Source organism: Chinchilla lanigera, unplaced genomic scaffold (genome assembly GCF_000276665.1).
Source record: "Chinchilla lanigera isolate Chin_1 unplaced genomic scaffold, ChiLan1.0 scaffold00013, whole genome shotgun sequence".
In the NCBI taxonomy this organism is placed as follows: domain Eukaryota; kingdom Metazoa; phylum Chordata; class Mammalia; order Rodentia; family Chinchillidae; genus Chinchilla; species Chinchilla lanigera.
Genome location: NW_004955414.1, coordinates 31,913,020 through 31,940,706, shown reverse-complemented (window position 1 = coordinate 31,940,706; position 27,687 = coordinate 31,913,020). Strand labels below are relative to the sequence as shown.

Genomic DNA, 27,687 nt, shown 5'->3' with positions numbered 1-27,687 from the left:
AAGGAATTTTTTGGATTAGAGAAAACTTTTCAAGAGATAGTTTATAGACAGTTGATTTTGCCCCATGTTATTTACATGTGACCAACATAAAAACTTTTAGAAGCTTTTTTAAAATAGAATTTAATTTTTTATACTATAGCTTTTTACAGGAGGGAAGGTTGTTTTCAATGGAAAAATTTGGAAATTATTTCCAAGTATAAACTTTTTTAATGACAGTGATTTATTACTAATTTATTGCTTTTATTTTTGATCCTAGTATGAAAGAAATAACAGGTGAATAATTGTGTCAAAATATAAATTAACTAGGCAGTGCTTTATTATAAGACATAATTGATTCATTTTCATTTTTATCACAGAGTAGAGATTATTTTGGGGAGTAAAAATGAATGAAGATATATATATGTACCAATTCACCAAGAAGAATGTAGTTACTGTGTATCAAAAACATATACTGTACTAATGATAAATTTTTTTTTTAAAAAGGGTAGAGAATACCTATTCATAGGTGTATCTAAATGTTTTAATTTCTGACTTTTTTTGAGAAATTTTTTTTTTGAGGCAGAGTCTCGCTATGTAATTCAGATTGACCGGGACTCATTATGTAGCTGAGGCTGTCCTTGAACTCATGGCAATCCTCCTGGCATAGCCTCCCCAATGCTAGTATTATAGGCATGTGCTGCCACACCCAGCTCATTAAATTTTATATAATTATGTTTGCTTTTTACTTTTAAAGAACCAGCACCGAGCTGTAGATCAAGTAATTAAAGCTGTAAGAAAAATCTGCAGTGCCTTGGATGGCGTAGAGACTCCTGCTATTACAGAATCAGTGAAGAGGCTAAAGAGAGCAGTTAACCTTCCAAGGAATAAAAGTGCTGATGTAAGTATTTTTATGTATTAAGTGGGCACCTATCAAACTGGGAGGTTTTTGCCTTCTAGTAAGGAAAATATTACGACTTTAACTTTTTTTTTTTTTGAACTTAAACTTTTGAATTGGTCATTTCTTCAGTTATGTGAGGATTCCTTGAAGAGATGGGCTGCCTTGGAAGAGCTTTATAAGAGCTGACATTGAATAGGTTGATGGCAAACTGTGAACCTTTTACATGTAGAGAAGGACCTATGGCATAAATTAATTGACTATGAGTTTAAAAATAGATACACTAAAAGATAGATGATAGGATGTAGGGAAGTAGAGCTTTCTAAAAGGGGAATTGGATCAAAAAATGGAAGGGAAGGAAAAAGGGAGAGGGAAAAGATGAAAAAGAATTAAGATGTGTTACGTGCATGTGCCAGCTCCACAGGAGGAATGTAAGTATTGAGTATTACGAACATGTCTTGATACAGAGAGGGCCAGGGATACAGCTCAGAGGCACAGTGCCTGCCTGGCAAGCATGAGGCCATGAATTTGATTCCTGGTACCAAAAAGAAAAAAAAGAAATTCACAAAGTGCCTCCTTCCTGATTCTGACAAATAAAAACAGAGAATCGAGATGGATGGAAGGGGGAGGGAAGCAAAAGGGGATGAAAAAAGGAATTCAGATGTGCAGTATTATGAATGTGTACCACTTCCCCACAAGGAATGTAAACATTATGTGCATGTACTAATGAAAAATACAATTAAAAAAAGATACTGAGTTTAGAGGCCCTGTAGGTTAATAACTGTCACTTCTCTCTTGATGGAAATGCCCATGATGGCCACTGGGGGGCACTGTACTTTGGACATACCTCAAGGGGCCACCACACGTGACTGATCACCTCAGAAGAAGCCAGGTTACAAGCCCTCTCTTTATGTTACATGTCAGCCTGTACTAAAGGTCTGCCTCATGACATTTCCATGGGGATTTAATGACTGCTGTTCAGCTTACATGTGAAATTGCTTGGATGTTATCAACAACTATGGTCCTAATGTTCTCTGGCGTTTCTGTTCTTCTTATTTATAGTTTAGGTAAAAGAGTGAAGAGTAGTTGGGAAGGAGCTCAACTTAAATTTAAGAATTACAGAAGTTTTTATTTTTTTGTTTTTTAGCTAAATATGGTAATAAAGAGTTCTAGATTCTTTTAAAGATATTCTTATCGTGCTATTATAAGAGGACCGAGTGGGAAATAAAATCCTGTGTTGGTATATTTGCCACTTCTGTTGTTGTTTGTTTCTATATTTTAGAGTAGTTTTCAGTTGCTTTGATTTTTTTTTTAGCACTTGGGAGGCTGAGGCAGGAGAATCATTACAAATTCAAGACCAGACTGGGCTACAAAGTGAGCTCAAAGCCAGCCTGAACTGCACAGCAAGGCCGTTTCTCAAAAAAACCAAAAAAAAAAAAAAAAAAAAAACCTTTTTAAAATTTATGTATTTTTTTGTGGCAGCATCTCTGTATGTAGTTCAGCCTGGCCTCGAACTCACTATGTACCCCAGCCTGCCTTCAAACTTGTGACCCTTCTGCCTCAACCTCTCGAGTGCTGGGATTATAGGTGAGCAACACCACACTCAGCTTCACTTTTTATTTTTTAAGACAGGGTCTCACTATGTAGTTCAGGCTGGCCTTGAACTCACTCATGGTGATCCTCCTGCCTCAGCCTACGAAGTGCTGGTGCTTTGATTTTCTTGATATTAAAAATCCTATATTTGGGGCTGGGGATTTAGCTCAGTGGCGCAGTGCCTGCCTGGCAAGCGCAAGGTTGTGAGTTCAATTCCCAGTACCGGAGAAAAACCAAAAAAAAGAAATCCTATATTTACTTGATTTAGGGTTTCCCCCTTTTTCTGGCCTTTGTGTATATGTGTATGTCTGCGTGTATCTGTGGTATTGGGGGTTGTATACAGCACTTTGTATATGTTAGGCAAATGTCCTACCACTGTTAGGCAAATGTCCTACCTCCCTCCAGTCCTTTTGCATTTTTTACTTACCATTTTAGTAATTTCAGACACTTCGGGGAAATTTTCCTTGAGAGGGACGCTCCCCCTCCCCCAGTACTAGGGATTGAAGCCAGGGCTTTTTAACTGAGCTACATCTCAAACCCTTTGTAATGACTTTTGTTTCGTTTTGAAGTTTTGAGATAAGGACTTGCTAAATTCCCCAGGCTGGGTTCAAACTTGCTGTCCTCCTGCCTTATCTTCCCAGGGTGCTTGGATTATGGGCATATTCCACCATGCCCAGTTTGGGAAGAGTTTCTCTGACATAGCATTTAATTAAATGTGTTGAAGACAGAGATAAATGTTTTATGTTACATCATGGGCATTTTCTAACTGGTCTGTATATGTGCAGGTGACGTCATTATCTGGAGGAGATACTGGCAGAAGCTCACCTGGGGGTATGTCTTCAGGTTCTTTAAATTTTAGCAATAATTATTACTTTTTTGGAGAATTACATTAACATTTTCTCCAAATCTAGGCTCCCTGAATCTTGAAAATCCTGTTCAAGTGAGCATGGACCAATTAACCGCAGCAATTTACGATCTTCTCAGACTCCATGCAAATTCTGGTAGGACTCCTGAAGACTGTACTCACAGTAGTAGGAGCATCAAGGAGGCATGGAGTGCCACGGAACAGCTCCAGTTTACTATTTTTGCTGCACATGGAATTTCAAGTAACTGGATATCAAAGTAAGTAACTGTTTAAAAAGAAAATGTACAGGATATAGCTCAGTGGCACAGCACCTTGCTTGGTAAGGGCAAGGTGCTGAATCTGATTCCTAGTACCAAAAGAAAAAGAAAAAATAAATAAATGAAAGAAAACAGGCACAGCTTTACGTAGAAGTAATTCTGATCTTGTAAAATATCAGAAACCACTGTTACCTGGTAGTTCAGTAGATGATACAGGATCACCAAATACCTTTGTGGTTTTCAGATTTCAAAATTACAGAGTTTTAAAATTGCGGAGATGTTTGAAGCTGTATCAGTAATTTGTATTACTCTTACTACATGCAAAAAGGGCAGAAAAATTCATCTTGAAACTTAAAATAGCAAATGTTGTTTAATAAATTAGTTAAGATTGCTGTTTTTGCCAGGCATGGTGGTACATGCTTGTAATTCCAGCATTAGCAAGCTGAGGCAGGAGGATCCAGGAGTTCAAGGCCAGCCCGGATGATTAGCGAGATCCTGTCTCAAAAAGCAAAACAAAACAAAACAAAAGATTTTTTTTCCGGCCTTTGCCTTAGAACCATTGTAATCTGAAACAGTGTAATGGGCTGAGATTGCAGAACTTTTTCTCCCCATCTTTAGTAATTCACAGTTAATTGGTTGCTAATTTTTGAACACAAGAGCGTATTTCCTATATTTAATTTTTAATATGGGCTTTCCTTTTTTTGTAAAGGCCTTTAAGACATAGCAAGTGTTTTCCAACCTTACTTGAAAATGAATAATATAAACTGAATAGCCTGAGATAAATATTTTTAGTGAAATAGTTTCATAATAGTTTAATGATGTAAAAGAAGGTCAAACCTAGTGAAGAGATGTCAAACAAACTCTGCTTAAATTGCGCTGTAGATTAAAATAACATGGATATGACTTGAAAGTGAGTTTCTTATATTTCTTTTTGTACTAGAGGTTGAACCCAGGGCCTTCCGACTGAGCTACATCTTAGCCTGTTAATAAATTAGTTAAGATAGGGTCTTGCTAAGTTGCCAGGCTGAGTTCAAACTTTTGATTCACCTGTCTCAGCCTTCCAGAGTGTTGGAATTACAGACAGGTACCACTGCCCCTAGATGAAAGTCGTTGTTTTAATAGTCAATAAATATTTACTAGCCGGGTGTGGTGGCACACACCTGTAATCCCAGCACTTGGGAGGCTGAGGCAGGAGGATCACTGTAAGTTCAAGACCAGCCTGGGCTACAAAGTGAGCTCAAGGCTAGCCTGAACTGCATAGTGAGACCCTGTCTCAAAAAGACCCCCCACCCAAAATAAAAAATTTACTGAACACTATCAGTGGACACAGTTTTTTTGTTTGTTTTGGGTCTTTTTGAGACAGGGTTTCACTGCAGTTCAGGCTGGACTTGAACTCACTTTGTAGCCCAGGCTGGTCTCAAATGCACAGTGATCCTCCTGCCTCAGCCTCCCAAGTGCTTGGATTACTGGTGTGCATCACCATGCCTGGCCAGCATAGTTCTTTATACCAGAGATTCAACAATAAATAAGGTAGCAGTGCCTTCCTGGAATTTGAATTTATATGGCTACTACTGGTATCTGAAGGTATTAGTTCGCAATTAGTCCACATATTCCATATATACATGCAAATTTAGAGACACTAATGAGAACAAATACCCAGGAGAAGACAATACAGAAAATAACTAGTAACATGGAAAGTTTTAAAATACTAAATAGGAACAAATTGAATTAAGATGAGTTGGCTGGAGATACTTTGTGAACCAGGAGATTAGATTTGGAATATATTTAGAATGATAAGTGGATTGTATACATGAACGGTGGTTAGCTTATAAACCTTTTAGTAGGTTAGAATATCAGTAGAATATAGATTTATTAAATCTAAGAATTTTGCCTCACAAAACTGCTTGCTGGCCGGGCATGGTGGTGCATGCCTGTAATCCCAGGACTCAGGAGGCTGGGGCAGGAAGATTGCTACAAGTTCAAGGCCAGTCTGGGCAACAAAGTGAGCTGAAGGCCAGCCTGAAGTGCACAGTGAAGCCCTGTCTCTTAAAAAAAAAGCTTACTGTATCTAACTAGCTCTGTAATTGTAGCAGCTTGACACTAAGACATTGCTACCTTAGTGAGAGAGTACAACAGCATCTACTCCCATAGTGGAAACCTCCCGATACACTAGAAAGATTGGGTCGATCAAGTCAGGCCCACGGACTATTAATATGCTTCGCTGATTCTGTTTTCAGTAGCTTAGCAAAAGAAAATACTACCTATGAAAAGTCTTTGTCTCTAATTTACCTGGTAGTGAATACATTATCTATTCATTATCATTCATCTAAAATCTAAAGGTGGTAACTGAGCACAACACCACAGTTCTCCAGCTGGTATCATTGCAGTACCCTAGAGACTGGCACTTAGGGACATATATTTCCCTTTTGTACTTCGTTCACTATTCCACATTTCTATTTTCATAGAATTTGCAGTGGTTAAATTTTAAGTAGATCTCCAAAAATTCAAGTGAATGGTGACCGGTTTATTTCAGATATTAGTCATTTTGGAGCAAGATCTGCTAAATATTTGTATTAGCTAATTTGGACTACTAAGATAGAAGTCAAATTAATTAACTCTTTTTTTCTTCTCAGTTACGAAAAATACTACTTGGTATGTTCCCTGTCTCACAATGGAAAGGATCTTTTTAAACCTATTCAATCAAAGAAGGTTGGCACTTATAAGAATTTCTTCTATCTTATTAAGTGGGATGAACTGTAAGTGAAATTTTTGACTTCTTAATTTTTTCAGTGTGCTCTGTTCCTAATGTGTACATCCTAGCTTTAATTATTACCATTTCCATTGAAATTTATTAAATTTTTACTGAGTCTTAAAATCTCTTCTAGGTAAGATTCTATAGAACAGATTCTCGTTAAAAAATCTGAAATACTTGCCCAAATATATGTGTTATCAAATTACAATAGCATGTTAATTCTTCCTAGGCTTTGTCAAATTAAAGGTTTAAATTTACGTGTAGTTCTAGAAAGCGTATCAGTTAGTGCTCACCACAGAACAGAGTGTATATATATGGATTTACAAAGTAGGCTTAGAGTGGCTACCTGCACGGTCAGATGTGGACCACTGCTAAAGGGCTGTCTGTGTGTTGGAGATCTGAAGGGTGCAGTCAGAAGTCCAAGGCTTCACTGTAGAGTCCTGTGTGACTTTATCTCAGGCAGCTGAAGGGTCTGCAGTGGAAGCCAGTAGATGGACATCCAAGGCAAAGGCAAACACTAGAGCTCCTCTGAAGAAAGAGAAACAAGCCCTTCTTCTTTCTTTCCCTTTTTATTCCGTTCAGGCTACAGGCCTATTTCTTGGTACCACTCACACTCAGGGTAGGTCTTACTAAATCCATTCAGTCACACCGGAGCTGTGCTAAACCAATCAGTAGGGCATTCCTTACCAAGCTGACACAATGGTTAACTATCACAGATGGTATTTTATAACATTGTTTATTTCAGTTTTTACTCTGTGACATATATAAGAAATTAGCTTTTGATTAATAGATTTAAAAAGTCTTAAATCTGTGTACAGGATGTTTTATAATGTAACTTTTTTGTTTTGTTTGTGTTTTGAGACAGGGTCTCACTATGTAATTCAGAGAGGCCTTGAACTCACTATGGTAGCCTAGGCTGGCCTCAGACTTGCAGTGATCTTCTTGCCTCAGCTTCCCGAGTACTGGGATTACAGGTGTGTGCCACCATACCTGGCCAATGTCACTACTTTTAAAATACTGTTTTTGAGTGGAAAAAACTATAACTTAGGTATATAGGCATTTAAAGAACTTTCTATTATTTGTTATACACGTTTTAAATGGTTTCCTGTTTTTTTATTATTAAGTTGCAAAAATAATATGTCTATTAAAGCAAACAAATACAACAAAAATGCACATAGGATGCCAGGCATGGTGGTACATCTATAGTCCTAGCTACTTGGGAGGCTGAATTGGGAGAACTGTGTATTGAATGCCGGTCTGGGAAACATACAGATACCCTGTTTCTCTAAAAACAAAAAGTGGAAGGGTGTATAGCCTTTTTTTAGTACATCATCTCAGAGTGACCACTGTTGATCTCATACGTTCTTTCAGACTTAAAAAAAACACATACTATCTGTTTGTGTATATTTGTGCATACTAACAACCCAGAGCAGAAATTCTCGTAGACATTCATCTAGTCCAGTTACAGTGAACCTTTGAGAGTTTTTAGTGAAGTGAACAGCCAGCTGTGGCACTTGTACCATAGATTCACCACTACTGAAGTCTGTGTTAAAGGAAGTAAAAATGATTGTTATTTTGCCTGGCAGTTGACACTGTAAAACTTAAATAAAGGTACATACAAATTTTTAAAGACAAAAATCTTACCCTTTAAAATTTCATGTGTTAATAAAATTTAAGACTTAGAGAATAAGTTAATCAAACTTGCTATGTAGCTAAAGGTTACAGGAGATTAAAGACTAGTATTGGGTATTTAAATGAAATTCCTAAAATTGTCAGTCTCATTAAAGTGAAGTTTCATATTCAATCTAATCTGTTCTCTTAATACATTTTTTCCCCATAGAATTATTTTTCCCATCCAGATATCACAATTGCCATTGGAATCACTTCTTCATCTTACTCTTTTTGGAATTTTAAATCAGAGCAGTGGAAGTTCCCCTGATTCTAATAAGCAGAGAAAGGGGCCAGAAGCTTTGGGCAGAGTGTCTTTGCCTCTTTTTGATTTTAAACGGTAAGTATCACTGAATTGTGAGAGTGAGTTGCTGTGGACATATCTCCGTACCATAGTTGGCTGGAGGATAGGATGAGGACAATGACAAACATGAGCTAATAGAGCTATTGCAGTTTTTTCCAGTGTGATAAGAGGAGATGAGTTCAAAGAGAGATAAGGGAAAACAGTTACTCTGCTGTAGTCTAAAACATTGTATGGGTATTTGGGAGGTTGTTTGCAACTCACTACAGCATCCAGTGACTGTCATTTATGTAAAATACTGTATTACTGATATAATACCATGTAAAGTTTACTACCATGTAAACTGATAGTAATACCATTACTGTCAGTTCCCCTGATAGTAATAAACAAACTCTTTTCATCCTTTTCCTATACTTCTCCAGTTTGAGACTACAGATAGACATTATTCCCTTTGTTAATTATCTTTACCAGACTAGTCTGTCGCCTTACTGTCTTGGGCTTCTGGTCTTTATTCTCCAAAGGTCCTATATGTGTCAAAAACCTATTCTGGGATTCTTTTCCATAGCCTTAAGGGTAAAGAAATCTCTCTAATAGATAAAGTTTAAAGGAATAGCCATTGGAATAAGATCATGCAAAAAGAGAAAAGAAAATAATAAATTTGGAATTTATTACATATAGTACATGAGAATGTTCTGCAACATGAATGTGTTGAAAGCATATCTAAAGTTCTGTAATCAAGAAGCCTGTTTAACCACTTTATAGTAATATATTCACTACAATACTAAACACTTATATAGCCCTTCTTACTATGTGCTTGGCTTTATCGGAGTGCTGTACATGTATCCGTACATTCCCCCACAATAACGATGAGGAGGATACTGTTATTATCTTCATTTACAGAGTGGGAAACCAAGGGACAGACATTAAGTGCCTTGCTTCTTGGTGCTTACATAGTAATTGAGATTTGAATCAGACATTCTAGCTCCAGGATCTGTGTTCTTAAGTATTATCCTATATTGACATTCTCAAACTTACTTGATACCCTCACTTTTTTTTGTTGTTATAGAATGTGTCTTTTGAAGCATCATATTCATGGGACATTTTGGGAAATGATTTAATAATGGATCTTTTTTTAATTTAAGATTGAAAGTATTCTCTGAATCTACTTTTTCCTTTTTTTTTTTTTTTTAACTTTTTTAGACAAGGTCTCGATATGCAATTCAGACTGGCCTTGAGCTCACTTTGTAGCCCAGGCTGGTCTCGAACTTGCAACAGTCATCCTGCCTCAGCCTCCCAACTATTCCTTAAGTAGCAAAACGGTTTGATTTTTTTAGTAATCACTTATTGAAATTACATATGTTCAAAACACTGACTTCACGCTTTTGTTTTTTTCAATATTGGGGAGTGAACCTAGAGCCTTGGGCATTCTAGGCAAGTGCTTTACAATGAGCTACATCCCCAGCCCTCACTTCACATATTTTGATCTGGATGTATTCTTTTCCTATATACTTAAATGAGAAATATTGGTTATAATTACATCCTTCATATTTGAGGAGGCAGTATAAGCTTTTTTTTTTTTTAACTATCTCTTTGTCATTTTAATGTTTTATTTGGTACCTGACATAGTTCCAAAACATCAAAAACTAGAGAAAAGCAGTTGAAGAGATTGCTATTAATGATACGTATTTCAAACCTTTAATTAAATATAATCCATAACTTCTGCAAACAGAATATTGACATCCTTGGTACTATGAAGGAGAAGAATTATGTTCTCAGTTCTTTTTGGTAAATTAGTATTAGAGAATAGTTATATGGGAAAATTAAATGTAATTCCATTGTTATCATTTTTTGAGGGGTGGGGTGGGTACTGGGAATTGAACTCAGGACCTTGCACTTGCCAGGCAGGTGCTTGTGCCGCTGACCTATATCCCTGGCCCTGATTTTTTATAAATACAGTAAATCAGTTTTGAACACTATCATCTTTTGCACTTTTGTGGTCTGGTGAACTTTTTTTTTAGATGAATGATATAACATTCTTTCATAATTCAAGAGATTATAAAGTGACGTGAACCAAGCATGGTGCTACACACCTATAATCCCTGGAATCAAGGCAGGAGCATTGCCAAATTTCAGCCCAACCTGGGCACATTAGTAAGATTGTGTCTAAAAAGGGCTGGGGATGTAGCTCAGTGTGAAGGTCCTGAGTTCAATCCCCAGTATGGACAGATAGGATAGAATAGATTAGATAAAATAAGATCAGATAGATTAGACTTTTAAATAATTTGCATCCAATCCTCTAGTTAATAGATGTTTTTAGGTTTAAGACTGCTAAGTAGTTCAGTACTTCTAGGTTATGTTGGAACTTCACATTCAAGAAAGAATCACAAATTAAGAGACAACTTTGCATAGTGCCACATACCTTTAATACCAGCACTTAGGAGGCTGAGTCAGGAGGATTGTCATGAGTTCGAGACCAGTCTGGGCACCTAGTGAGTTAAAAGGCCAGCCTGAACTATATAGTGAGACCCTGTCTCAAAAAAGCTCCTCCCCCAGAAACTAAAGAGGGAAGATGATTTTATATTACTTCATACAGAAAAAATACTAATAATCTCGTTCAGATAACATACTGTGATAGTGATTCGGTAATTTTGGTCTTACAATTCCTTGTAATATCTGTTCAGTGTATAACTTCCATAGCGCTTCGGAGACCTGTCAGTGCAAATGAACTTTTAACTCATTTTTCTGAAAACTGGTAAATAAACAATTAAGCATTTAGTCTGCCTTTCCATTATCTCAGGGCCACCAAATTTTGATGCAAAAATTTTTTATAAAAGAAGTCTAAGTGATAGAGGAGTGATTAATTAAAGTATTACTTTTTTTCATCCCCTACTAACATCACACATTTAAGCCAAAGTTTCTTAATCTCAGCACTGTTGACAAATTTCGTCAGATGATTCTTTGTTGTTTTTTACCTGGCTTCCTCCTTTAGGAGACTGCTGGTGTGCATTCTAGGGTGTTGTGCAGAACCTCTGGTTTCTACCCATTCGATGCCAGTAGCGCTCCCCTAGTTGACAGCTAAAAATGTCCAGTGGGAGCGTAGTTACATCATCAATGTTTTAGAACCATTAGGCTTTTCTGGAATTTTATAGTGGATGCTTTACTGACAGGCCAGAAATAAAATGATTAATCATAATATCACAGAGAGGTAGCACAAAGAGTGTGTGCCTTTTTGGTTGATGCAGTAGAAACTAGTATACAAAACTATATATTAGGGATTCTTTGGGGAAGATGGCCAAGAAGGAAGATGGCTGGGTCAAATGGAACCTCTAGTCCTAGTTTATTGAGGAATCTCCACACTGATTTCCACAGTGGTTGCACAAGTCTGCACTTCCACCAACAGTGGGGAAGGGTTCCTTTCCCCACGGCCCCACCAGCATTTGTTATTGGTTGATTTCTTGATAATAGCCATTCTTTCTGGGGGTGAGATGGAATCTCAATGTTTTAATTTGTATCTCTCTAATGATCAGTGGTATTGCACATTTTTTCATCTATTTGCTGTTTGTACTCCTTCTGAGAAGTGTCTATTCATTTCAGATGCCCATTTTTGGATTGGCTCTTTAAATTTGTGGTATCTTTCCAAAAGAATTAAAAGCATCATACTGCAGTGATACATGCACACCCATGCTTATAACAATACGGTGTCTAATACGTAAATCTTGGAAACAACCCAAATGCCCATCAACCGATGAATGGATAAAAAAGATGTGGATACACACACACACACACACACACACACACACACACACACACACAATGGGGTACTACTGAGCCATAAAGAAGAATAAACTTGTGACATTTATAGTTAAATTGATGGTCCTTGAGACCAAAATGAAATAAGAAGTAATTTTACAGAGGGAAAAGGGAATTGGGAGGGAGCATGGAAGGGAAAAGAAAAAAATGAGAAAAAAGATAAGATGGAAATAGAGCTTTGTAAATAAGGAGGGGAAATTGGGTTGAAGGGAGGGTTGGGGAATGGGGAAAAAAAGAGGAACTAAGATATATCATGTACTGGTATAAGTTCCTTATGATGGATGCAATTATGCATACCTAAATTGTACCAATAAACTTAATTATTAAAAAAATAGATAAATGATTTCAAAAGATAAAAAAATTCTTGCTGAAGAACTAGAATCAAATCAGGGTTCTAGATCTAATTACAATACATACTTGAGACCCCCACCTGTTTTTATAAATACAGTTTGTTAGAACATAGTATACCTATTCGTTTGTGCATTGTTTGTAGATACTTTGCATTACAATGGCCAAAGTCTTTGCAGCAGAGAATGAGTGAACCATAAAGTCCAAAATACTTACTGGCTGACCCTTCACAGAAAAAGTTTGTGGACAAGGGCCTAGAAACAACTTCTTTTCTCAGATGATGGGTGCTCTGGCTCTAGTAGTTACCAGTTTCCTTGGCATGTAGTTTTTGTACTAATGGTAAAAGTCAGGAAGCAGTTCTGTAATTCAAATCTCCACTTTGATCTGTATTCCTTTGTAGAAAGCCTGGCAAAGGGTTGGGGATATAGCTCAGCAACATAGCACCTGCCTGACAAGTGTGAGGCCCTGAGTTCGATTCCTGGTACCAAAAAAAAAAAAAATCTGGAAAGACAGTCATTCTTTCCTATTTTTAAGTTGTTTGGGGGCAAATCTTGACCCTTCTTATTTTCTGGCTTCACTCCATTCTTCACAAGATGTATTTTTTCATTCTCCTTTTCTTTATCCTTCTTCACAGTTGAGTGTGTTCACCTAAAGTCACAGTACAATATGGGAAATAACTCCTGATCTCTTCTTAAAGATGGTGTTCTTTTTATAAAAGAGTGAATGACATACTGATATTTCAAATTGATTACCAGTGTTATGAGCTTTGGATTGTATTTAAAGGAAGTCATGGTATTCTTTTTACATTCATGAAGGTTTTTAACATGTGGAACTAAACTTCTTTATCTTTGGACTTCATCACGGACACATCCTAGTCCTGGAACAATGCCCAAAAAGGGATATATCATGGAAAGAATAGTGCTACAGGTAATTGTGTTTCTTTACACAGGGAGAGGTTTGCATTTAAATTCTTTTATAAAAAGTATGTGTGTATAGCATACTTGGGTTATTAAAGAAACTTAATTGATCTTTTAATTTCAGAATCTTATCTTAAATTTAAATGTCACAACGCCATTTCTAGGTTCTGAAAAACAGTAGAAGCTGGGCATGATGGCACATACCTATACTCCCAGCTACTCTTTAAGCTGAGGCAGGAGGATCACAAGATTGAGGCCAGCCTGGGCAACTTAACTAACACACTGTCTCAGAATAACGATTGATTGATTGATCGTCATTTTGAGACAGGGTCTTGCTATGCAGTTCAGGCTGGCCTTGAGTTCACTTTGTAGACCAGGCTGGCCTTGAACTCGCAACAGTTCTCCTGCCTCAGTCTCCCAAGTGTTGGTATTACAGGCCGTGTACCACCATGCCTGGTTCTACAAATAATTTAAAGTATGGGAGATGTAGCTTAGTGGTAAGCTCTTGGCTTCAGTCGCCAGTACTGAAAGAAAAAACAGCATTGTATCCATCCCAAGAAATATATGTGTATTATATGTAGTGTTGAGTTACCAACTGTTGGTAACCACTAGCAACAAAAAGACAAGAAGCACTAATTATTTTTTTTTTTTTTTCCCAGTACCGGGAATCAAACTCACGACCTTGCGCTTGCCAGGCAGGCACTGTGCCACTGAGCTAAATCCCCAGCCCCCAAGAAGCACTGATTTACTATTCATCCTTATTGCTAAGAAAAAAATCAGTGTTCTTAAGCTAACGTGACAGATACTTCAACTGTAATTTGATCCATTTTTGTTGAATTTTTAAGGTTGATTTTCCTTCTCCTGCATTTGATATTATTTATACAACTCCTCAAGTTGACAGAAGCATTATACAGCAATACAATTTAGAAACACTGGAAAATGATATAAAAGAGAAACTTCTTGATATTGTTCACAGAGACTCATCACTTGGGTATGCTTCATTTATTGTATTTTGCCTGGGTATCACCTACAGTGTTAAAGATCGAGTTAAGAGCTTATACTAAAGGACCTTATTTACTTCACTTCTCAGCAGTGCTCTTTGTGAGGACAATTTCCTATTTGACTTAATTTTTTAAAATTATATTAAAAGCCCATGTAGGAAATGGAGGTGTAGCTCAGGTGTACCTCACTTGCCTAGCATGTGCAAAGTGCCAGGTTCAAACCCCAGCACCACCGAACAAATGCAACCAACCTTATATGACTGCATCAGTTTAGGAAATCTGTGCAAGTCAAACTTATTACTTCATCAAAAGACAGACAGACTGGGAAATATAATAGATGATCAATGTATTAATTTTCTTAGTTTATAAAGAATTTTTTCACATCAGTAAGATAATAATAATTCAATACTAAAGGAGAATGTGCATGGATAGAACATACTACCTTCTAAACATTTGAAAAGATGTCCAACTTCTCAAGGAAAATAATTTAGTGTGCAATGTTATCTTACATCAGAATAGCAAAATTAAAATGCTTCAGCATATAGAGTGATGAAGATTCAAAAAAGATGGGAATTACATAAAAGCCATAACGCTTTTAGAGAGCAGTTTGGCAAATTATACACGTTATAATTGTGTATATCGTGCAACCCATCAATGCTCCTTCCATCTGTATCTCATAGAGAAAACACTTATACATTTGTTTTTAAGGATAATTGTAATATGTATTACAATATTTAGGTTGCTGACTGGAAATGTCTACCAAAAACAGTTAAATCATTCAGTGGTAAACTACAGCTATTTAGAATGAAGTTAAAGCTGTATGTACCAGTATATAAGACATGTTAAGTGAAGAAATCAAAATAACATATCATGTGACTATTAGCAGAACGCAAAAATTGAAGACCTAAAAACAACATATATGTGCTTCTCTATAAGTAGACTGTCTCTGGAAGAGTATTTAAGCTTAGGTGATGGGGAGTTGGAAAAGGAGACTTTACTATGCACTTTTTCCAATATATGGATTTTTTTTTTAATTCACCAGATGCAATGAATGTGTTTCACTGTATGTATTATATATATAAAAATGAATAGGATATAAAGTAGTGAAATATTTATTAACATGAACATTTGTCATTAAGTTTAAAGCAAGTAGAATGAGAATATCCAGAGCAAGTCATTTTCATTTTGATTATTCTTAATTCGACTGTATAATCATTTTCTGAAGTTTTATAGTAGCTGCCAGGAGTAGTAATGCATGCCTTAAATTCTAGCACTGGGAAACTGAGAAACTGAGCTCAGTCTAGGCATCTAAGCAACTTAGTGAGACCTTGTCTCACAAAAAGGTAAGGGGTCAAGGAATATAGCTCAGTGCAAAGGCCCTGGGTTCAATCCACAGTACCCCCACTATATCCCCGCAAAATGACAGCAACATTTGTTTTCTACATGACATTTGACTTGTATGAAGTGGATGAAATCCTTGCAAACTCTTAGGGTAAGGTCTAATTCATCTCCCATTTGTGGTACTTGGCATCTGGCTTGAGCTCAGTAAATTTTTATTGTACTGAATTATCCTTTGTTTTCATGACTCTATTATTAGGTAGACTGATTTCTTTCCATGCCCAAATTAGGGTAAAGTAGTGATGTTTACTGTACGTGGTATTTTTCTACTCCAAATTAGTATTGATGTTTTCACCAAGAGATGGATAAATTTCTTCTTGTGTTTTTAATCATTGAGGTTATAACTATGTTTTCGCAGTATTTATGAGAAATAATTTTAATTCTATTATGAATGCAGGCTTTCTAAAGAAGATAAGGCCTTTTTGTGGGAGAAACGTTATTACTGCTTCAAACACCCAAATTGTCTTCCTAAAATACTAGCAAGTGCCCCAAACTGGAAATGGGTTAATCTTGCCAAAACTTACTCATTGCTTGACCAATGGCCACCATTGCATCCATTGGCTGCATTGGAGCTTCTTGATTCAAAGTAAGTCAATTTATTATGCTTTCCAATGTGGGCAAAATTAATTTTTACAAACTAAATAATCCAAAAAGTGAATCTATAGTACCTTTTCTTCCTGAAAGGGAAATACATTGCTTCTGAATAAAGAAGTATATGAGTATTCTTTGTTAGGAACAAATTGAAATTGTATTTTTCAGGAAATACGGCTTCAGTGGAAGGAAATCACTGTTAAACCCTGATTTTCTGATATTGTAGATTTGCTGATCAGGAAGTGAGATCCCTAGCTGTGACCTGGATTGAGGCCATTAGTGATGATGAGCTAACAGATCTCCTTCCACAGTTTGTGCAAGTGAGTTTGTTACTAGGTTACCTTACTCCTGGTATTTATGAGTTGGAACGTTAGTAAGGGTCCCCTTTGTATTTTGATTAAAAGTAGTTTTGTAGTGTGGCAGTGTTGAGGGGCATTCCATGCGGTTTTAGTGTGTTTTTTTCTCCCCCCATTATTGTCATCTGCCCCACTTGAATACTGTATATCTATAGTTGAATTTTTAATTCTTAGACTTTTTAGAGTCTCATAATAAACTGGACTTGAACTTTTCCTTGATTATTCTTTACTGAGTAGTGAAATATTGCTAATTAATATTATTCCAAAGCCCATTTTTGTCTTTTATTTCATCACTTTAACCTATAGTAATTAACTTGTTCAGTTTTATAAGAATTATCTTTTCATTTAAGAGTAATGTTTGATGTACATGGTTCCTCTTTTGATAATTTAATTGAATAATGTAGTTTGGGTTTAAGCACTACTAAGTCATACTTTCTTTTTACACATAGGCTTTGAAATATGAAATTTACTTGAATAGCTCATTAGTGCACTTCCTTCTGTCCAGAGCATTGGGAAATATCCAGATAGCACACAATTTATACTGGTAAGATTGCAATTTTATTAAGTACCTTAATACTATTCCTGGTATTCATAGTGATGACATACTGTTAAGTCTAAATAATATGTCCACACTACTACTGTGGATATCAGATGTTTTGTTGAAAAGCATTATTTTATTTTTTGTCTTTTTGAGACAGGGTTTCACTATGCAGTTCAGGCTAGCCTTGAACTCACTTTGTAGCCCAGGCTGGCCTTGAACTTGCAGCGATCCTCCTGCCACAGCCTCCCAAGTACTGGGATTACAGGCATGTGCCACCACACCCGAGTGAACGTATTATTTTGAAAAAGCTAAATTTTTATGTTTTTAGAAAGAAAACCAAAAGTGAAAAAACCCTCTATTACAAAATACTTGGCATGATATAACACTATATTAATAAATGAGTTTTTATTTGCTTATGTACTTAAATTTTTAAACAAAAAATAGAACTTGTTAGATAAATTGTTGAGAGAGGTTCATGTAATTCTCAGAAGTAACTGACATACATATTTTGCTGTGTTAGGCTTCTCAAGGATGCCCTGAATGATACACAGTTTGGTTCCCGATATGAACATGTATTGGGTGCTCTACTCTCAGTAGGAGGAAAAAGACTTAGAGAAGAACTTTCTAAGCAGACGAAACTTGTGCAGCTACTAGGAGGAGTAGCTGAAAAAGTAAAACAGGCTAGTGGATCCGCCAGACAGGTATGTGACCATAAGTTTCTACTCTTTATCAGTAGACTCCCACTAGAATTCCAACTACACACATGTTATTTGGAGCAAGTAAAATCCACAGATTGTTTAAAATATGTAGGAAAAAATAAAATAAAATAAAATAAAATATGTAGGAAAAGGGGCTGGGGATTTAGCTCAGCGGCACAGCGCCTGCCTGGCAAGTGCAAGGTTGTGAGTTCGATTCCTGGTACTGGGAAAAAAAAACAAACAAACAAAATTTATATATATGAAAAGATTTTTTGTTTTTTTTTGTTTTTTTTTTTGGTGTTTCTCCGGTACCGGGAACCGAACTCACGACCTTGCGCTTGCGAGGCAGGCGCTTTGCTGCTGAGCTAAATCCCCAGCCCTATATGAAAAGATTTTATAAGCTAGCTCAAAATTCAGTCATATATCTATTACCCCTTCCCTCTACTGAACCTAGAGCCTTTGTGCTAGGCTCAAACCTCGGGCCCTCCTGCTTCAGCCTCACAGAGAACTAGGGTTACAGAGATGGTTCAGATTTTTGTCTGAACACTTGTTTTCACTTTACCTAAAAATGACTTGCTGAGTAATACAGCAATTCTGTGTTTAATTTTATTGAGGAATCATTGAACTATTATCTTTTTTTTGGTACCAGAAATCAAACTCAGGACCTTGTACTTGCCAGGCAGATGCTTATGCCACTGAGCTATTTCCCTGGCTGAACTGTTGTCTGTAGTAGTTACACCTTTTACATTCCTACTAGCAATATAGAAGAGCTCTAATTTCTCCACATCCTTATCAACATTTGTTGTTTTGTGAGATTTTGGGATCTATAAAATTTTTTATGTATGTGTATGTATGTATTTCGCATTCTAGGGATTGAACACAAGGTCTCAGGCATGCTATGTGAGTGTTCTACCATTGAGCCACATACCCAGCTTTTTTTATTTCTGTATTAACTTTGAGACAGGGTCTCACTGTGTGGCTCAGGCTATCTTCAGACTTGCTATGTAACCCAGGCTGGCCTCAAACTTTACAGCCTCCTGCTTCAGCTTCCTAAGTAGCTGAAATTACAGGTGTTCATAAACTACACCTGGCTCAAGTTTTTGCTTCTTTGGTAGTGGTTTTTTTTTTTTTTTTAAAGTTGTGATCTCACTGTGATGCCTGGGACAGTTGTGTAGTCTTCCTGCCTCAGCCTTCCAAGTAGGTGGAACTGCAGGTGTGTACCACCACGTCAGGCTCACTAGTATTTATAGGAGATTCCTTTAGGCAAAATAGCTGAGTCAAGAGCTATTTACTTTTTTTTTTTTTTTTTTTTTTTGGTTTTTTTTTTGGTTTTTCTCTTGGTTTTTCTCCGGTACCGGGAACCGAACTCACGACCTTGCGCTTGCCAGGCAGGCGCTTTGCCGCTGAGCTAAATCCCCAGCACCCTACATTTTTAGTTATAACTTTTTAGCTTATTCTCTTAAAAAAAGAAGGTATGCCTGTATACACTTCTTTCTCTACGATGAGATTATGAAATATTTCCCAATGGATGTTGTCTTAAATTTTCATCTGGCAGATGAAAAACTCCATCTCAGTTTTGCTTACTTTTTATTTCTTTATAACTGCTAGCAATCTTTAACATTTTTTTGTGTGTTGGTTGGCCATACATACTTTTCCCTCTCTTCATAGTCTTTGCCCATTCCAATTTTGTTTTTACAGTAAAAATGAACACATTCAGCAACAATCTTTTCTGACCATTTGGCAAGTGGGCATTTTATAAATTGTGTCTACAGCATAATTTGATGTCTAAAAATCTTAGTTTTCATTTTGTATTTACAGTAACAATTTCTTTCTATAGGTTGTCCTCCAAAGGAGTATGGAAAGAGTACAGTCCTTTTTTTTGAGAAATAAATGCCGTCTCCCTCTCAAGCCAAGTCTGGTGGCAAAAGAGTTAAATATTAAGGTGACACACTACTTAATAAATTTATATTAACTTACAAAATAATATGTAAAAAGAGAGAATCTTAAAAAGAGAGAGTCTTAAAAGTAAGTTTATGAACACCTGTAATTGGGCAGGTATATTTAAGGTAAATGAGGATGAAACCTCCATAGTTTGGTTATAAGTATATATGGACAGAAGTCTGTGATTACTATGCATATTTTTACCCAATCACTAGTCCTAAAAGACCAACAGTCTAAAATTATTTATTACCTTGGATTTGGCTTATTGTTTTTCTTGAACTGGTCCTCCCTGCCCAATACTGGGTAATGAGCCAAGGCCTTCACATGAGCTATAGTACTGAGCTATGTCTAAGCCCTTTTTATCTTTTATTTGGAGAGAGAGTCTTAAAAGTAAGTTGCCCGGGCTGTGGTTAAACTTGTGATCCTCCTGCTTCAGCGTCCTGAAGTGTTGGGTTTACAGGCATGCATCACCATGCCTAGCTTGGTTTTATCCTTTTAAGTTAGCTTTTTAGTCAGTTTCACTTAAAAATAAGATTTGATTTCTGTAATGAAATTGGGCTTTTGTCAATGTTTGATTCCACAGATAATCAACTATAACACTGTTACAAGTAGGCATAGAGATCTCATCCCAGAACTGCCACACTTGGTCAGCCTTGTGGCCTGTACATCTGGCTCCTTTCCCTAGGAAATACAGCGGAGGATGGTTTGTGGGAGGAAGTGCCTTAAGACACTTATAAGGCTCAAATTTAAATAGTTTTATTTTTAAGTTTTTGCTTCTCTGCTTATGTATTGTTCATATATGCTATACCTAACTTTTTGAAGTGTTTTTATGTACATATTATCTGCCAGATCCTCTAAGAATCATTTCTTGTGTGTTATTGCATTTGCCATAACTCAAGAAATAAGTGAAAGAGAAAGTACTTAGGACAATAAAATCATTAATTCACTTTTATTTCAGTGTTGTTTTTCTAATGTTTAAATGTTGCATTTTCAGTCATGTTCCTTCTTCAGTTCTAATGCTGTGCCGCTAAAAGTCACCATGGTGAATGCTGACCCTATGGGGGAAGAAATTAATGTCATGTTTAAGGTGAGCGAAATAGAGTTACTTTTGAGGGGAATGGGATCTCACTGTGTTGTCGAGACTGATCTTGAACCCTTGGGCTCAAGGGATCCTCCTACCTCAGCTTCGGCAGTAGCTGGGATTACAGATATGTGCCACCATATTTGGCTGCAGTTGCTTTGTCCTGAAAAACAGCAATTAAAAATTTTTTTAATCTAATTCTCCAAAAATTACCAGACGATTTTAATACTTTAATTTGAATAATTATATGAACATTATCATTGACATAAACTGTTTCCAAACATTTGAGAACCAGTGCAAATATGGAATAGAGCTGTTGGTTGGACCACACAGATTGAACATATGACTCCAGGCAGTACCTGTAATGCAGACGGATGCAAATGGCACCCCTTAGAGTTACACAGTCCAAAGGGGAAAACCATGTGCACTGGCACTGGTTTTGGGACACATGTGGTCACTTGTGGAGGGCAGCAGGATTGGAGTACTGCAGAGTTGTCTCTTACCTGTTATAATTCTGTGTTGTGATCATAATTTATCCATTTTGAAGAAAGATGGAGATTGTTAATTAATTTGATAAGTTGAGGTTCATAAAATATCTTCTATCAGACCACTTTAGGTATAATTTTACCAAGTTCCCATATTCTTAGGTCTGGTTGGGACTCCATCTTTTTTCTTAATGATACAAGTATTTCCTAAAACATCATCTGTTTTAATCATAGAAATTGTATGCAATAAATCTTAATATTTGTTAAGGCATACATATCTTCTTTATTTTTTCATAATTTTCTTGGGAATGGTAAATTTACCGGGGTTCTAGTTAGGGACCTCCCCCGCCTCCCACTCTAGTAGTTGGGATTGAATCCAGAACCTTTGTAGAGCTGCAGCCCTCAGCCCATTTTCAATCCTCCTACTTCAGCTAGGGCCCAGTTAAACTTAATTGTTTGGGGAGGCCTAATTGCTTTAAAGTAACCTTTTATTTTAAGGTAATTGTATACAAATAGATGTAACAAATTATTCAGAGAACCCTTTACCCAGCTTCCCCCAATGGTAACATCTTGTATGATTATAGTACAGTATCATAATCAGAATATTGGCATTGATACAGTTAAAATACAGATCAGTAAAAAGATCCCTAGGTAGAACTCAACACTGAGATTCCATCTCATTCTGGAAAGAATGGCTAGTATCAAGAAATGTACCAATAACAAATGCTGGCAGAGCTGTTGGGGAAAAGGTACTGTTCTCTGCTTTTGGTGAGAGTGTAGACTGGTCCAACCACTGTGGAAATCAATGTGGAGATTCCTCGAAAAACTACAACTAGAGGTTCCATTTGACCCAGCTATTTCCCTTCTTGATATCTTCCTGAAAGAATTAAAAGCATTATATCACAGTGATATATGCATACCCATGTTTATAGCAGCACAGTTTGTAATAGCTAAATTTTGGAAAGACCCCAGATGCCATCAACTGATGAAGAGATAAAAAAGCTGTGGGTCTTTTTTAACACAGTGGAGTACTACTCTGCCATAAAGAAGGATAAGCTTGAGACATTTCTACATAAATGGATGCACCTTGAGACGGTATTGTTCAGTGAAATAAATCAGACACACGTTTAAACATCACATTGTCTCTTTCAATGAAAAATTGAAAGAATAAATAAGGACCAAAATATATAACAGCTATTGTGAAATAGGAAGAAAATGTTCAAATGGGAAAGGATAGAAAGGAGGGAGAAGGAGGAAAGGAAGGAAGAGAAAAGAATAACACCCCTCCCTAGTGCTAGGATTACAGGCATAAGTCATCACACCTGGCTTCACTTCAGCTTTTGAACTAAGAATAAGGCCATATCCAAGTTAAAACAGTTTTGATTTCATATCTGCAGAATAAAATAGTCATTGCAAAGTTTTTCCTATGAAAAAACTGGTATTTATTTTAATTTACCAAGTAATTTTTTGAGATAACGAATTTTAAACAACCCAGGTATATTGGTACACATCATGTACTCAAAAGAAATGGAAACAAAGCTTTTATAAATAAGGAAGGGAAGAGGAGTTGAAGGGAAGGGAGGGCAAGGGGGAAGGGAAGCAGCAAAGTATGTCATGTACAGGTACAAATTCCCTGTGATAAATGCGATCATTATATATTTCTAAAATTACTAATAAGATTAATTTTTTTTTAAAAAGATCCCTATGTTGATCTTTCTTTTCTAATTCAGTATAATTCTATACCCTAAACTGTACTGTTCAGGAAACTGGGACATTAATACATTAAATAGCTTTCTCTAGAATGCTACAGAAAAGTTTTTAAAAAGTAGATCAGTTTATCTCATTGTTATTTTATTTCCTTGATTTCAAGGTTGGTGAAGATCTTCGGCAAGATATGTTGGCTTTACAGATGATAAAGATTATGGATAAGATCTGGCTTAAAGAAGGCCTAGACTTGAGGATGGTAATTTTCAAATGTCTCTCAACTGGCAGAGATCGAGGTAAGCCTGTTAGATATTTCTTAGTATCTTATTTTTTTTTAAGTTTTAAATTATTTTCTGGGAGTTAGAGTGTTCCTGCCTGAAAGATCCTAAAATGTATATACTGTGGTTTCAATTGTTTCTTGTTCAGTTACTTAGTGTATTTTTGCTATGCTTGAGATACCGAACCCAGGATCTTACGTACGGTAGGCAAGCACTATACCACTGAGTTATAACCCTCCACCACCCTTTTTTAAAAAAAATTGCTCTAGTTGGCCTCAAACTTGTAATCTTTCTGCTTCAGCTTTCCAAATAGCTGGGATTGCAGGCATTCACTATCATGCCAGCTTTTTCTTATTTTCATCTAGTGTTACTTTATTGGTGCAAATGCTCATGATTAAATCTCTTAAAAAGGAAACAAAAACCCAGTAAGCTAGGCCTGGTGGCAGTTAGCTACAGTCCCGGCACTCAGGAGGTTGAGGCAAGAGATTGGTAACAACTCTGAGGGCAGCTTGGAACACGGAGTGAGACCCGTTTCCAAAAAACAAAAAAATCTCAGTGGGTAGCCCTGTGAATTAGAAGTATCTGTTAATTAGCCAAATAAGGATTTTAAAGATTTTTTTTTTTAAGATAGGGTCTTGCACTGTAGTCCCAGCTGGCCTTGTACTCACTATATAGCCCAGGCTGGCCTTAAACTTGTGGCTATCTTCCTGCGTCAGCCTCCTAAGTGCTGGGATTACAGGCATAAGTGATCACACCCAGCTGGACTTCAGCTTTTGAACTAAGAATAAGGCCATATCCAAGTTAAAACAACTTTGATTTCATTTCTGCAGAGTAAAGTAGTCGTTTCAAAGTTTCTCCTATGAAGAACAGTTATTTATCTGATTTACCAAGTTTTTGAGATACTGAATTTTAAACTACCCAAGTATATTGGTATATATCATGGGCTCAGTAAATAGCAACAGTTTTTTGGTTGTTATTTCAGTCCTCAGCCTCTCCCAGATTTTTTTTTTTTTTTTGACAAGGTCCAACTGAGTAAGTTGCCCAGTGTGGGCCTGATCATGGGATCCTCTTGCCTCAGATTGCCAGAGTGCTGGGATTACAGGCATACACCACCATTATGCCCAGCTGCAGCCAGCTAGCATTAATCTTAGCGACAAACGTTTGTTGAGTATTGTCTGTAAAATGACACTGAAGTTTTGTGAAAGTGTACCTTATCTCGTTATCCATCTTTTCTAGATATTTTCCATTCAGTTTGTGCTAAAACTCCTATGGTATAGGGATTCACTGCATTTCAGGGTAGGTCATCCTATCCACAATAGTTCTGGTATCTTTAGAGTTCTTTCTTATACTTAGTTGAATAATGGGACTAATTCCTAATGTCTTTTACCCACTGATTCCATGCCTGTTTAAGGACTATCATATAATTATGCTGAAGGCCTCTTAAAGATAACCAGTATCACTGCCACCTCACATCCCACCCCTGCCCCCCATTATCAGATTGAACCCAAGGCCTTTCCACTAAGCTACATCTATCCTCAGCCCTTTTAAAGTTTATTTTTATTTTGAGACAGGTTCTCACTAAAGTGCCCAGGCTGGCTTTAAACTTTCTATCTTTCTGCCTCAGCTCCCCAGGTGGCTGGAATTACAGGTGTATATCACTGTGCCGGTTTGTTTTTTATTTTAATCTAGTGTTACTTTATTGTTGTAATTTTTTAATACTTTATTTTGAGATAGGGTCTTGCTCATTTGCTCATGCAGGGCTTGAACTAGTAGCGATCCTCCTAATTCATCCTCCCAAGAGTGGTAGGATTATAGGTGTTCGCAACAACACCAACCCCTGCCTCAGATCTTGAGTTCTGTCTTCTTCAGTCATTTATCAAGTGATTCTCCATTACTATCCAATTGTATTCCTTATAAAGGGCTCAAGTTAATCCATTCTAAAAATGGCACCTGGATTTTGTAGAGTACAAAGGGTATGCAAAGTGCCGTATGTGTGCCCAAATGAAACAGGAAGTCTTTATGCCCTGCCTTGGCCATCCTGTACTTGTACATTTTGTGTCCTGGACTCCTGTCAATTGTGTCATATTTGATACTCTAGTTTTCAGCTTCTTGGGTTCTTTTTAAAATCTGATTCTTGTTATATGTCGTGGAACCTCTTAGTTCATGTCATAAGCAGATTTGAAGAAAATACATTGTATAGCTTTTGCTAAGTTATTGGGGAAAATGTTTGCCAAGGACCAACCCTTGTGGCATGCCACTGGAAACCACCTTCAGGTGATTACTAAGTCAAGTACAGTATTTTACTTAGTAACACTTTTCTTTGTATTATCACCTCTTTCACATTTCTCTACTTCATGCATCAGGAGGCACGAGAGCCTTTAATTTCCTTTGTTCAAGTTAAGTGTGCAAAGTTTGTCTTGTCGAAAAGGAAAGCAGATCTATTTAAGAATTCTTGCTGATTGTCACGTAAATCTTGTAAGGTGGGAGTTATTTTTATCAAGTAAGACTCCTTAGTAGGAGCTTCTCATCTCAATTAGTTTTTTTTTACTGCACTGTTCATATATTTGTTTTTTTGTTTTGTTTTGTTTTTTTTCGTTTTTCTCCGGTACCGGGAACCGAACTCACGACCTTGCTCTTGCCAGGCAGGCGCTTTGCTGCTGAGCTAAATCCCCAGCCCGTGTTCATATATTTGAACTTCTTTCTTCTTTTGAAATTCCATGTAACTTGAGCTGTTCAGTCCCCCTTGTTTTTTATGTTGTTTCTAGTGGTTGACTGCTTCCATGTGCCTGCCCTGTGCTAAAACTTCTCATGAAGTGTGTCTGTGTCTCATGAAGAAATCACAACCATATCAATACTCGAAGTTTTTTGCAAGCACTGCAGCCTATAGTACTTTCTCATTTTGTCAAATTCAGTAATTGTGTTTACACTTTCCAGATACTTATTTTGTATTACTGTACTTAATTTTTCTTTCTCTATGTTTATAACTTACCTAGATGTTTTATATGTTCCCTCAGAGCAAAGTCTGTTATCCTACTTCACTTTGGTCCACTGTTCCATTCATGTGACTAGACACAGTCAGAGAAAAAAGATTAGAGTACTCATTAAGAGAGGTTGTCACTGAACTATAAACTATAAGACGATGCATCCTGAATAACATAAAAGAGCCAAATGCGCTGGGGATAATTGGCACACTCCTTGTAACCCCAGCCTTCTGGTAGGCTGAGACAGGAAGATTGCAAGTTTGAGCTCAACCTCAGTAATTTAGTAAGATTCTGTCTCAGAAATTAAAAGAGGTTAGGGATATAGCTCAGTGGGAAGGCCCTGTATTGAAGAAGAAAGGGTGGGGAGGCAAATGAATTCCCTCTGTTATGTGTAACTACACTGTTGGAATTAGAACTCACCGTGAGTACTTTCTATCATGGTGTCCTTGGTCACCTTGGTTTCCTTCAGTTCTTTGTCCAAAGTAAATCTCTGTTTCCATATTTTCCTCCCTCTCCACATCGCCATACTAGGGATTCATCTCAGGAAGTGCTGAGCTACATCCCCACCCTTTTTTTTGTCAAGATGGGGGCCTTACTAAGTTGCCTGTGCTGGCCTTGAACCTGTAGTTGTCCTGCCTCAGCCTCCCAAGTAGTTAGGATTGCAGTATGTGCTGCCATATCTAGCTCCATATCTTTTGACACAAATATATACTCTTTATTTTTAAAATATATAAATTTAAAATTATATAAATAATATATACACATAGTAAAATATCCAGACATAACAGAATAAATTGAAAAGTAAATTTTAGTTTCTCTCATACCTCCATCCTTGATCTTAGGCATCCTACCCTCAAATATAACTACTTGCATAGTTTTCAGGGAATATTTTGTGTATATTCTGACATGCAGAATAGTTTTGTGTGCAGTTTTTTTTTTTAAACACAAAGTACAGTTCTCCATCTTGATTTTTGTTTTTAAGTGACATTATTTTAAAGATCTTTTTATATAAACATATAAAGACCTATCTCACTGTAGTCCATTATATAGATATCCCATGATTCCTTAGTTATTAATAATTACTTACTCTTGCAGTACTGGGGACTGAACCCAGGGAGCCTGAGGTCCATCTGCAGCAACTCCCCCTTTTTAAATTTTTAGACAGAGTCTTGCTGAGTTGCTCACAGTGGCCTTAAATTTGCAATCCTTTTCAGCCTCCCAGATAGCTAGGGTTATAGGTGTGCCCC

The 27,687-nt window shown here is 36.8% G+C and overlaps 1 protein-coding gene across 2 annotated transcripts in view; it reads left to right on the top strand.

Annotated features, from left to right (window-relative positions):
• Pik3c2a (phosphatidylinositol-4-phosphate 3-kinase, catalytic subunit type 2 alpha) overlaps window positions 1-27,687 on the top strand; it is a 103,570-nt gene that overhangs the window by 59,024 nt on the left and 16,859 nt on the right. For both annotated transcript variants that reach the window (XM_005380376.2, XM_013512017.1), the window contains exons 9-22: window positions 734-877; window positions 3,253-3,298; window positions 3,379-3,589; window positions 6,223-6,345; window positions 8,182-8,349; window positions 13,284-13,395; window positions 14,231-14,376; window positions 16,182-16,370; window positions 16,602-16,695; window positions 17,181-17,275; window positions 17,793-17,973; window positions 19,808-19,912; window positions 20,906-20,998; window positions 23,348-23,477. In XM_005380376.2, coding sequence (XP_005380433.1) covers window positions 734-877; window positions 3,253-3,298; window positions 3,379-3,589; window positions 6,223-6,345; window positions 8,182-8,349; window positions 13,284-13,395; window positions 14,231-14,376; window positions 16,182-16,370; window positions 16,602-16,695; window positions 17,181-17,275; window positions 17,793-17,973; window positions 19,808-19,912; window positions 20,906-20,998; window positions 23,348-23,477 — 1,837 coding nt within the window. The remainder of the gene's footprint in view (window positions 1-733; window positions 878-3,252; window positions 3,299-3,378; window positions 3,590-6,222; window positions 6,346-8,181; window positions 8,350-13,283; window positions 13,396-14,230; window positions 14,377-16,181; window positions 16,371-16,601; window positions 16,696-17,180; window positions 17,276-17,792; window positions 17,974-19,807; window positions 19,913-20,905; window positions 20,999-23,347; window positions 23,478-27,687) is intronic.